The following is a 13,133-nucleotide window of genomic DNA, read 5'->3' as shown; positions in this document are numbered from 1 at the left end:
CAAATACTTTAAATTTTTGTGATAGATCAACCATAGCAAATTAGATTTACAATGTAATATGTGCTGTGTTTTTTTACATTTGGTTGCAATTACATTTAGAAATCTAAATGGTTATTGGTAAATAGAGAGAGAAATGGGGTTTAACTTCAACTCGACTCACATTAGGTCATGTGGTTCAAATTACCGAAACCACGCCACTAGATCCAATGACAGACCATATGATGCAACGCATCAATTTAAGTACAATGATTTGCTTGTGCTAGCGAGGATACAGAGAATACAAGTTCACGTCTGGTATCGAAGCCAGTTGAAGCCACTTGTATCAGTAACAGACCGTATGATCTTAAGTGCATTCATTAGAGCACTTGACCATCAAGCCTTTCTTATGGGTAAAGAACATTAGGTTATTGGTTGACTGAATTTCACATTTACAACCCGCAAAAAACAAATTCTATTGAAGGTTTAAATTGATTGTCATATTTTCATCACTTTGCTCATCAAAATTTGACTTTAGAATTGTATCCAAAAATGATGTTTATTTAATGTTAGTTTTGTTAGTTTTACGTTCAAATGGTCGTTAGATTTCCATCTTTTTGCTCATCCTTTTAACGACAATTTAACGTAAGGAAATGACGTTAATCTAACGTAAACTTTACTTCATATTTATGTCATTTTCTGACGTGAATCTGACGTAAAGTTTACGTCATTTTCTGACATAAATCTAACGCATAATTTACGTTAGCTTTATGTCAGAAAATGACGTAAATATGACGTAAAATGACGTACAGTTTACGTTACATTAACGTCATTTCCTGACGTAAAGTTTTCATTAAAAAGATGAGCAAAATGATGGTAAACTGACTGACCATTTTTACGTAAATTTAACATCATGTTATTATGTAGGTATTATCTTTCAAATACACTCACTAACTTTGTTTTTTGTGTGTTTTAGGTGTGTGTTTCAATACGCCAATGGTTGAATTTCATTGATGATGACATACAAAAAAAGAATCATGAAGGTTTCCTAGAATAAAGTTTTGAGGTGTAGAATTTTTTGGCCACTGCAAACTGAAAATATGCCCAGGACATTTATAGGACTGTTACACACATTCGACGCCTCTTTTCGACCAATCAAAATCCAGGAAATTTCCATTTTGGGCTAAAATATTTAGTAATAGACCCAAAATTCAATCTTTCCAAACTGGATGGCGATTTATCAGTTCGTGTAGGAGAGTCTACTATATTTCAATCTAATTCTGTCAGAAACATCGGCGCATTTTTTTGATTCACATATTAATATGGAGTGCCAAATAAATTACATTTGCAAAACGTGTTACTTTCACCTGAGAAACATTGGTAAAATCAGGAAATATATTTCAATACATGCTACTAAGTCACTAATTCAAGCCTTAGTTATTTCTAGACTGGACAGTTTCAGCTCACTGCTTTTTTGTTGTTCCAAAAAAATCACATGACAAACTTCAAAATCTCCAAAACCCGCTTATAACCGGATCCTCAAAATTTAGTCATATAACACCACTATTATTTAACCTCCACTGGCTACCTATTACATACAGAATTGACTATAAAATCATTCTGTTAACTTTTAAATGTCTAAATGGTTTGGCTCCTGTGTACCTATCTCAGATATTATATCTACTAAACAGCAAACAAAAAATGTCAGTACGAATTCAAAATCAGAGAGGGACTTTAATCAAATCATTCTAGAAAACGACTTACTAAATTGATCAAGGCAACTTTTTGTGAACAGTATGGTGACACTGTGACATTAGTGATTAATTTCATCACAATTCCATGTCATTACGAGAAGGTTTAGAGTCTGTACACAGTCTATACATCAGTATCTGGTGTGTCCACCGCGAGTGTGAATAACAGCAGCGCAGCGTCTGTACATGGAGTGGGCCAGACGATTGATGAACGCCATTGACACCGGGAACCAGACTCTCAGAAAAGCCTGGCGCAATCCATCGGCTGTATTTGGTTTCGGTACGACGGTATTAAGTCTCCTCTGAATTTAATTCCAAAGATTTTCAATCGGGTTTAAGTCCGGATTAAGGGTTGGCCAGTGCATAACGTTGACACTGTTCTGACGTTGAAAGTCCCGAGTAACCCTGGCGGTGTGGGCGCGGGCGTTGTCATGCTGGAAAACGTTATTTCGATGGCGTGCGAAATGTGGTATGACGTGGGGTCTGAGCGTTGTAGCACATTGCTGTGATGCCGCCTCCTCTTCCTTTCGGACCAAGATTTATTATATTTGTATATATTTAGGTCCAACCATATTAATACTGATCAGTTAAATTCCTGCCATTTAACGTTTACACTGAGTTCTAATGATCTCACGTATACATAAATATTTAGCTAGACAAGACTTCCTAAATTCCAACAATACCCAGCGGCGCGTCCAGAAGATGAACGTGATTACTACTCTGGCGAAAACGTTTTGTTATATTTGACAGCCATAGCTAAATTACAAATTGTAATTATAATTATATAGATATATCTTAAAACGGCATAATCTTCTTTAAATTTGGTCAAAATAGAATATTGAATTAGGGTTGACCTGGGGTGTTATTTCGATTAGTAATCGGTAATCTTTGCACAATTAAATTTTCGTTAAGGAAGATGTAGAGGAAGTCGAGTGGTTTACGAATTTCAGTTTGAATTTTGGCTTACTATGTCAACAGTTCAACAACCCCCCCCCCCCCAAAAAAAGAAAAAAAAAACAACAACAAAAAAACAACATAAGCTTTATGGATAGAACTTAAACATTTTCTACAAAAATAGTGTGTCACCAAATAAAACAAATTTGCGCATAAAATTCAGTGACATTTTTGACACAAATTTAAGTGGACAGGTTTCATTTTCTTTTGAAGTAATAATAAATCGGGAACCTCAATAATAAATGCAAGTCGCTCAAAATAAAGTGTATGTATGATTGAACTGGGAATCCCGTACTCGGAATTGTAATACTACTTACAGCAGCGACATACGGTTATTCAAAAGATAAATAATTATAATATAGGTAAGAATTATAAAGGTCTAGGATAACAAACGTTGAATATACTTGCTGTATGAGTATAATGAAGAGAAACACCAGTGTTAAATATTTATATATTTATAGTATGAAAATGCAGGAATAAATTATAAAGATTGACAGCAGTGTCTTATTTCCTCTATATATTTCAAAAATATATTGAGGAAATAAATCACAGTTATTTGCAGTAGGTAATATTGTAGAAACAATCTACAATCGACAAAGATAATTTTAAATAATAATTTCAGTTTGTTAAAATAATGGTGTGATTATAATGTAGGAAAAAACCGCAAGTGTCCACAGCTGTTATAGTTAAATATAATTTTGGTAAGTTAATTAATGTGTAATTAATAATTTAGATAACATTTTAGGCCTAAAGAAAAACCTGCAATAGGCAGACGCGCTAAATATTCTGAAATAAAATCATAATATACTTACCTCGCCTGTATTTCATAAAAATAAAAGCATAAGAGTAAACCAGCAATTAATCCGTTTATAACATTTGCCATCATTTACTTTGTTTCATTGCAACCTTCAATTAATAAATCGTACTTCAATCAGTTCAGAGGAAGTAAATAAAGATATATGTACTGCTATCATATAACCTTCCTGTGTGTGACAGAATTCTAGAAATTTGAAAGACCGGATATTGACTAAGCACACTAGGGTGAAATCCCACTTAACGGAGAACTCAGTATTACGAGCAAACACACGTATACGTCCACATATTAAAATTATTTAATTTTGTTTATATAAAAGAAATTAGCACATAAAATTCAATTAAATTTTTGACACAAATGAAAGAGGACAGGTTACATTATAATCAAACATAATAAGCTTAAACGTTTATGCGTGTTACGCTCAGAGAAAATGATCTATTAAACAAAATAAAATGAAAGAACAAGGGAGAAATTTTAAATAGGTCAGGAATGCAATAAACTACACCCTCTATGATATATATTAACATTTTCCCCGTAATTATCAATGTATTATGAATTATGGAATATAATGAACTTATGCAATTAGCGATGGAATAGAAGCTTTGTCTTAAATTTTACATACGAGCGAAATCGAATATCTCCGACGCAACTGTATTTTCTATAAATTTATAAAACGATAGTTCAGTTATCATGGTGTTAAAAGAACATGTATTGAGAATGGAATATGACTCATAGTCATACTCTAGTCCCGACATCTCGGGGAACACTCGGCAAACCTCAACAGATTCCAGTACCCTACATCTAATCTCGGCTGTATGACCAAGTCCGCCATTAGAACTACTTTCAAGTTCCCGGATTACAATGGCGTTGTCCATGACGACCAATGATGTCATTGATGACGACGTATTTGAAGAATGTTTTATCTTACAAAATTTTCAAAGTTTGAAGCTGTTTTTCTTTCAAGTTTATCCGATTTTCTTTAAACAAGGACGAATTTGCACTGAAAATTCTACATACTCTTCGAACGACGCAATTTTGAGAACTTCTTTCTAAACGCGGGCAAGTTCCCTTATAAGTAAACCGGTGCCGCATCGCAAATGTATAGGCGTAGGTACATATCACTTACTGTCACACAGCCGAGGCTAGATGTAGGATACCGGAATCTGCCGAGGTTTGCCGAGTGCTCGGGGAACTGTCCGAAAAGCATGTCGTTTCACACAGTACAACATTTACAATGACAGCGGGGCTCGGGGCCTAGTTGGGCCCCCAAACACCCCTAAGTCGGGGACCTCCACAATAAATGCCAGTCGCTCAAAATAAAGTGAATGTAGGATTGAACTGGCGTTAACAAGGGTGATAAATCGGCAATGGAACGTCGAAAACCCAGAGTTCTTTCCATCATGACCAATATGCGTCACACCTAATTTGAAAATATTCGTTTTAATCTGTAGCCCCTAACATGTTAACAAGGTTTTCAGAAAAGGGGTGGTGGTAACGGAAGGTCGTGAATCGCTGAATGTTAAAGGACAATATTGGTGTCAGTCATTATCACATATGTGAGACTGTGAGAGGATATCTGACAATTCATAAAAAGAATTGACTGCCACTAGATAAGAGAACACGAAAAAACCCCAGAAAAAGTCCGTGCAGTACCATGTTTTTATAATGTATGGAATGAATATAAACAAGGGAATGTGCGGACTATTTTTCTCGCGTTCTCTTATCTAATGACATTCAATTACTTAATTTTCAGGTATCCTCTTACAGTCCCATATAACAACTTTTGGTCTTCGAAGGGATTATTAGTGAGCAGAAATTCGGCCGTGTATCTGTTATCACTGTCACATCAGTCAGTTATATAGCGGGATGACTCGTGTTTTCCTTTGGCGTTCGTCACTTCCGATTCAGGAAACCTGTATTACTCAGCTGTCGTAGCAATGATCTCTGTGTTAAAATTATATTTGGAATGTGTTTAACCAGCTCTTTCCAATATGTGATAATGACTTGCACCAATATTGTCCTTTAATAGGGTTCATCCGATCACTACCCCAATGCTCTACACATTAAACAATACAACCTCTATCGTGTTATTGAGCCAAATGTTGATGAATGAAGGAGCGACAGACATAGGTGACGACATAATACACCTTCTCTGAAATGTTGGCGTGTAAAAACAACTACAAAACACAAATTCTTTAGAAAGACATTCTTCGGTGTTGACACCACTCGCCAGATCTAGGGTTACTATAGTTAAAAGTTCGACCGCTTGACACACCGAATACTGTTTTAGTTAAAAACAAATCTAACTAAGATTTGTTGACTATTCTTTGAAACTGTGAAATATTCTACTTCAAGCATAAGCCCGCTTAAACATACATTATGCGAGAGCTAAATCTGGTTATTGCAGGTCTTTCTTTAGGCCTGAAATGTTATCTAAATTATTAATTAGACATTAATTAACCTATCCAGGACATAATCAACTCTAGATGGCAGCGCTAGCCGGCGATCTTTAGTGGATTGTGAGCCGATTTACTGCATTACTTTCCTTCTCGATTTAACGACTAAATGGACTGTAATGAAATGAAATGAAATGAAATGGAGTTTAATGTCCTACTTTTCTGCTCCTAACCTGGGCTAATGAAGACGGGCATACGTCATATAGTGTGCTATAAGGGAAATTTTGCCCGGAAATCGGCACTACGGCCTACTCATATATCGAATTCCAACTGCCAAGGGATCTTTTACGTGCACGCCAATGTGTACACGGGACCTCGGTTTTTCGTCCCATCCGAACGACTAGACAGCTTTCCTTGTCAGCCTCTCCGTCCTGCATCACTGACAAGGGAGAACCACGCCGGAAAATCTGGATGAACTTTCTCGTCCAATGCAGGGATCGAACACCCGACCTCCAGGCTTGCGAAATTTCAGTCGCTTAGTTCTCGGTTCATAGTGGATCAATTTGAATGAAATTTTCAGCAAATTGCCTTTACATTATCTAGTGTTTAACTATTATAGTGAGAACTGCCAACTCGTTACCGAATCTCCCATAATGTATCTTTAATATACATAGTTTAGTTAACAATTTCGGCAGTTTGATCTGCTCATGGAAGAAACTACTCACGCTTTATACCCAGTAGATTACTAGTATGGGGCTTAATACCACTTGAAACATTCTAGAAAAAGGATTACACCTTATTTATATATATATTTATTTGATTATTTGGTGCAAAGTCTATTTTCTGTCTTGTCCGCAGGTTTATCTTGTAGATTTTTGTTTTACGTGCAGTGCGGTCCTCCTGCACTTACTATTATAGACACCACGTGGACTATATGTTCTAAACTACTCTAGGAAGAGACACCAAACGCTTGAAACCCGGTGGACCACCGCAGAACTATTCCAGACCGCCTCTAATTAGATAGGAAATAATAACCGTCACTGTTTAATATATCTAATCATAGTATAGGAATACTATTTACAGCAGCCAATATTTGGGTTATTCAGGAAAACACTAATTATAATACAGGAAATATTTATAAATATCTACGATAACCAACGTTGAATATACTTGCTGTACAAGTATAATGACGAGAAACACCATGCAGATCTACAAAATTGTTATATATTTATATATATCTATTGTATGAAAATGTAGGAATAAAATAAAAAGACTGGCAGCAGTGTGTTAAATACATTTTTAAAATATATTGAGGAAACGTATCACAGTTATTTGCAGTAGGTAATATTGTAGAAACTATCTACAAAGATAATTTTAAATAATAATTTCAGTTTGTTAAAGTACAATGGTATGATTATAATGTAGGAAAAGACCGCAGGGGTCCACAGCTGTTATTGTTAAATATATTCTTGGTAACTTCGATATATCAGGCATTTCAATGGTAATGGAAGCAACTTTTGTCTCTTGCCATTGTATAACGTCCGCTCCTCCTAGCGAAGTTCCTAAACTGACTTCATAATACAGGTTCTTCCATGGGGACGTAAATAAATCTCTCCATGACATTTCCATTGATTTCCCATCAAATGATCTGGCGATTAGTAATTTTGAACCCGCTGAAATATGTAGAATAGTAATAATAGTATCATTATTCATTTAGAATATATCATTCAATATTCACCAGTAGTCACACTGCACAGTCCAATCCAATAAGATTAAGAAAATGAGCATATTTCTAAAAACAGGGCCAAAACAAAGTTCATCAGGTTAAATGCCCTATCGTTGAAAATTTACAGCTCCATAGTTGACCTAAAGTGTTTTGAGTTCATCTGGTTAAATGCGCTATTTTGCAAATTTACAGAAGCATGGTTGCCCTAACTCCACATCGAAATTAAAGATACCTCAAACTGAATCCAATTTCTGACATAATCCAATAAAAAAGTAAAGACTTTTGTTACACTCGAATAATATTACACATCGTATATCAAATTTGAATTTTTTTTTACTGGCAGAATGATTTATACAAACCTTGTAAAATATGTGGTTGTGCTACAGATGATATTACTGTTGATATAGAATTGTCTTGCTTTCCTAATACACTAATGGTAGAAACACTAACATTATAGTTAGAGTTAGGTTGTAGTGATAAACTTCTTAATTTAGCCTGGTTATAACTAATCTCTGTAACTCGAACTTCTTTATCTAAATTATAACCTGGACCATACACCGATACCTGGTAATAAAATACATAAATCTAATATGTACTTGTAATAACCAATATAAGCCGTGTAAAGATGACATGTCTCATATTTGGCTTAAGTTTATTTTAAACGGTTTCCTCCCAGTCAGAGGGGTTATTCTAAACTGAAACACTAAATTATTGTATTATGAACCAGCGGCTGCCAGGCAGGATACGCCCACATTATGGATAGAGAACAAGCTAAGAAGAAAGTGATTTTTCCGACAATCAAGGGCCATAATTCAGGAAATTACAATTCGATATGCGCAAATATCGAAAGGAATCGAGATCTTTGTGTTATAAACTTACATTTCAAGTTTCAACAAAATCGGATAAAAATTGTGACTTCTATAGGGTCCACAACTTTGATATACCCTATTTTTACGCTATTTGAGAACGATTGCGGCCATTTTATCTGTCAGTTTTGGGCTGATTTTCACGAAATTCGAACTCAGTTGTCCTTAGGGTGTAACGGTGATATAATAATACAGTTTTTTAAATCGGATAAAAATTATGACCTCTATAGGGTCCAGAAGCTAAAAACTCGATTTTTCATACAATGAGGGGCCATAATTCAGGAAGTTACGGTCCGATAGGCGCGAATATCGACAGAAACCAAGATCTTTGGGTTATAAACTTACATTTCAAGTTTTAACAAAATCGGATTAAAATTGTGACCTCCATAGGGTCCACAACCTTGATATACCATATTTTTACGCTATTTGAGAACGAAGGGCGACCATTTTGTCTGTCAGTTTTGGGCCGATTTTCACGAAATTCGAACTCAGCCATCCTTAGGGTGTAACAGTGATAAAAAAATACGTTCTGTTAAATCGGATAAAAATTATGACCTCTATAGGGTCCACAAGCTAAAAACGCGTATTTTCGTACAATCAGGGGCCATAATTCAGGAAGTTACGATCCGATATGCGCAAATATCAAAAGGAACCGAGATCTTTGGGTTATAAGCATACATTTCAAGTTTCAACAAAATCGGATAAAAATTGTGACCTCTACAGTGTTCACAAGGTAAAAACATGATTTTTCGTACAATCAGGGGCCATAATCCATGAAGTTACGGTCCGATACATGCCAATATCGAAAGGAACCGAGATCTTAGGGTGATAAACCTATATTTCAAGTTTCATTAGAATCAGATAAAAATTGTGACCTGTAGACTGTTCACAAACAATTGTGGACGGACGGACGGACAGGGGCGACGACAATATACGTCCACATGAAAATGTGGGCGTATAAAAAGACACTGTTAATTCTAGGCGCTCAAATGTGCACAGATAAGTGTTAAAAGTCCACTTATCTGGAATTTCTCCTTTTCTTAAAATATATATACCTGTATAGACTTGGTATCAATTCTGGTATTTTCTAAATCCCATTTTAATCGTAAACTATCAGTCAATGGATAACAATCATCCTTCACCGAATATGCGGATACTCCATCTTCATCAATGGCGATCTGACCGTCTGCTATGGCAGCCATTTTGATTATAACCAGAACGCCATCGGTAGTAGCTGTAGTTGGTAAACCAGCTTTATTATAACATCTTACAGTAGAATAAACTTGTTTAGAGTTCTGTATTTGATTAACACTGAGTTCAACTTGAACAAATGATTGTTTATCTGGTACAGGAGTAAATGGCTGTATATCAACACCGCCGTGCCTTGAACCTTGTATATAAAACATTAATTGATCAATGTATACACGTTGTGAATAATCAAATAACCTACATGTAGTCTAGTTGATACAAGTAATAGATTGTATGTTGCAGAAATTAACAATAATTACAATCAACATTCGACCTTTGTTACATAGATATACGCCATTCGTTGCATGTTGTAAAGCAAAATTAACTTGGGTTTAACATCCTACTGTTCTGCACTGGCTGGGCTAATAAAGACGGTATTCGCCAAAAGGTCTACTACGAGGGGATCTTGCCTATAACCGATTAACAAATTACGTTATTACAACGTTGAAAATTGTAAAGTATTACCTATAGCCCAATGACAATATTCTACTCCTGATTCTGGATCTCCTACTTTCCAATTAACTGATATAAGTTTGGTTAGCTGGAAATTTACATCATTCTCTAAAATGATCAAAACATATTTAATTCAACAAAAGAGAAAGCCAAGTTAATGTATTAAACAAGAAACAATTTTTGGGGCTATCGAGATTATGCGAATTCTGTTTTCATCCGTTATGTGGGTTTGATACGAACCAAAGATTAAACCTTCGACAATGTTAACTGTGATTTGGTTTAGTAAACAGTACAATCCTGCCAAGTAATTACCAAGTTTCAACCCTGAACTTGGTGTTGATAACCATTCTGAATAGATTTTATTTAAATAGCCGATTTTTCATTGTGGTGGTCAATAATATTTTTCCATTAAAGTACCTCAGAATAATCATTTAATTTCTTACCTATACCATCGTTTATCTCTGATATTATTGACGGAGTCATATCGACAACAATACTCGCTGATTGGCTGACAGTTGTCAGTCCGACGCCATTGGTTGACATCACAGTCAGATAAAGTAGTGTATTATGGGCTAATTTTAGACCGGATGCTGTAGCTTGTTGATTTCTGCCAACACTTGTGAACGCCCGAATCTGGGTTCCACCTTGCACAGTTCCTGAAATTAATATAATTGCTTATTGAAAACCGTTGCCAAAACAGTAAACGATTTGCTATAACTAAATACCTACATGATTTAAACACTATTGTATTACTTAATTATAGTCACTGATATATTTACATATAGTAGTACATGTATTCAAACTACTCACCTAGTGCCCATTGATAATCTGTAATAGGACTTTGATCATCTTTAAAATGCCAGGTAAGATGAAGAGATGACCAATAAGGTCTAAACACTGTATGGTGTATTAAATGATTAGAGTCACTTGTTATATCTATATAATTAACTTGTTGTACATATACATCATCTACAGCTAATATCATATGTAATTTACTTGTACCAATTCTTATCACTTCTCTTGCTTCTCTTGGATGGAATACATAAGTAAATTTATTCCATAATATTAATGGCTGTTGGTCGATGTCACATATCCCCTGACATCGTTCTGGGTCAAGGCTGAAAGTGTGAATTTCTTGTCCGAATTGCACGAAACCTTCCACGTTGTCATGCTGAATGCTAACATCATGTGGATATCCAACATGTACTATAACATGGTAAGCACTTTGGGTGTTTAAATAAAAAACTGTTTGTTGAATATGACCTTTCACTTTAATATAGGCTCCACCCTCTTTTGAAACGGAAGGTGGTGATTGGATGATTTTAATACACGAGGTGGAGTCAATATACCAAGGAGCTGGTGGTTGGTCATCACATTCCTTATTTGATTCTGTCACGCCTTCTTCAAATGATGGATTGGCGATGAGATTTTCTCCAATATAATCTATATCAACCGGTACTGGGGGCGTGGTATCAATTGTAGTACCATCAGACACTGCTACATCAGATTTTAACCCACTCCCATCTACAGCATACACTTTATTATAAATTTTCATACCTATAAAAATAAAATAGAAATGTCGTATTTGTTATAGTGACAATAGATCACATTTGGAAACAAAAAATTCAGAAACCCATTTATTTTGCAAGAGATGGCGTGAGGCGTTATGGGGTGGCCTTGAGGTATATTATATTTGAGCAGACTCTTTCCTCAGACAGTTAAAGAGATATCTTGTCCACTATACTACAATAGAGGACCAGTATCGCGCGTGTCTAGGCAAGACGAAAATATGACGAGTGATATATCCCTACTGTAGTATATATAATGTCACGATAATGAAAGGATTTTTATTTAATCATTTCAATCTATATCTGGTGGAAATTGAGATTTTATTCAATTAATATGGAAACTTTAGAATGCCTACCATGATTTAAAGGTGAGGTTAGGTTTACAGACACTCTAGTATTTAATCCTACATTCTTCCAGTCGTGTATATTACAATCTGTAGTACTAATATCAGTACCAATACACCAGTAATATTTCACTATACCAGTACCACTATCAGTAAAACCATACCATGATGAGGATATAACTGTTGTAGAGTATTGGTAATCTTTATCATAGATATCTGTAAAATTTGAATTAATAAGAGACCATATCCGCCAATTTATCATGGTTGTTTATAAAAAGCTGGAAATTTCTTTGCGAAATATGAAAATACGTACCAGATTTTAAAAAATTAAAATCGGCTAAATAAGTATAATGTGCCCCCCCCCCCCCCACACACGCACACACACACCCCCCCCCCCCCCCAAAAAAAAAAACGAAAAAAAAACCAAAACAAAAACAACAGAACCCACAAATTGTAATTCTTCTACTTGGAAAGATCACGACTTTTATGCAAAGCGACAAAGATAACTGAAACTTTGGAGAATGATCGTACACAGAATTAGTTCAAGTAATTGGGGGGGGGGGGGGTACCCTATATTCAATAATTTCAATAGATCACTTACCATTACCATCATGTATAATACCGGAAGTGGGAGTTGTATTGTCTATTAATATTCCATCACTATTGGCCCAGCTCAATAATCCTGCTTTATTATAAGCTAGTACAGTACTATAATATTCTCTATTCTCTTGTAGATTTAGATTAGTAGCTGTATAGATACTAATATTCCCAGCTACTCTTGTAGATGACTGATGAACGTTGTGGCCTACATTTCAGAGAAAAAAACAAGACCGCTATTGATTACATTATTAAAAATGATAAAGATAAAGAGCTAACAGTACTCGCTATAATGGTTTCAAAATAGATAATGAAAAGGCGATTATATTGAAAATTTCAGTCAAAATTCTCTATTCTGGGGTAAGTTATCAGTGTTTGCGGTTTTACTAAGAATAGAGTGGTCTCGAATTTTATTGCTGCCATTGTTACGATAATAAACA

At 35.2% G+C, this 13,133-nt stretch overlaps 1 protein-coding gene and 1 long non-coding RNA gene across 2 annotated transcripts in view; both read right to left on the bottom strand.

The window, feature by feature from the left end:
• Positions 1-8,039: 8,039 nt before the first annotated feature.
• The window catches only part of LOC126830716 (uncharacterized), a 39,860-nt gene continuing 34,766 nt past the window's right edge, over positions 8,040-13,133 (bottom strand). Inside the window, exons 11-12 of the mRNA XM_056102838.1 lie at positions 10,197-10,292; positions 8,040-8,047 (exon numbers count right to left, since the gene is read on the bottom strand). Coding sequence (XP_055958813.1) covers positions 8,040-8,047; positions 10,197-10,292 — 104 coding nt within the window. The remainder of the gene's footprint in view (positions 8,048-10,196; positions 10,293-13,133) is intronic.
• On the bottom strand, positions 10,710-12,895 carry LOC130013977 (uncharacterized). The gene is made up of 4 exons (XR_008788948.1): positions 12,698-12,895; positions 12,109-12,312; positions 10,995-11,741; positions 10,710-10,840 (listed from the first exon to the last, which is right to left on the bottom strand). It is a non-coding gene; the product is annotated as an uncharacterized LOC130013977 (long non-coding RNA).

Source organism: Patella vulgata, chromosome 8, assembly GCF_932274485.2.
Source record: "Patella vulgata chromosome 8, xgPatVulg1.2, whole genome shotgun sequence".
Lineage (NCBI taxonomy): Eukaryota > Metazoa > Mollusca > Gastropoda > Patellidae > Patella > Patella vulgata.
Note: the sequence above shows the minus strand (reverse complement) of the source record. Positions and strands in the feature narration are given on the sequence as shown.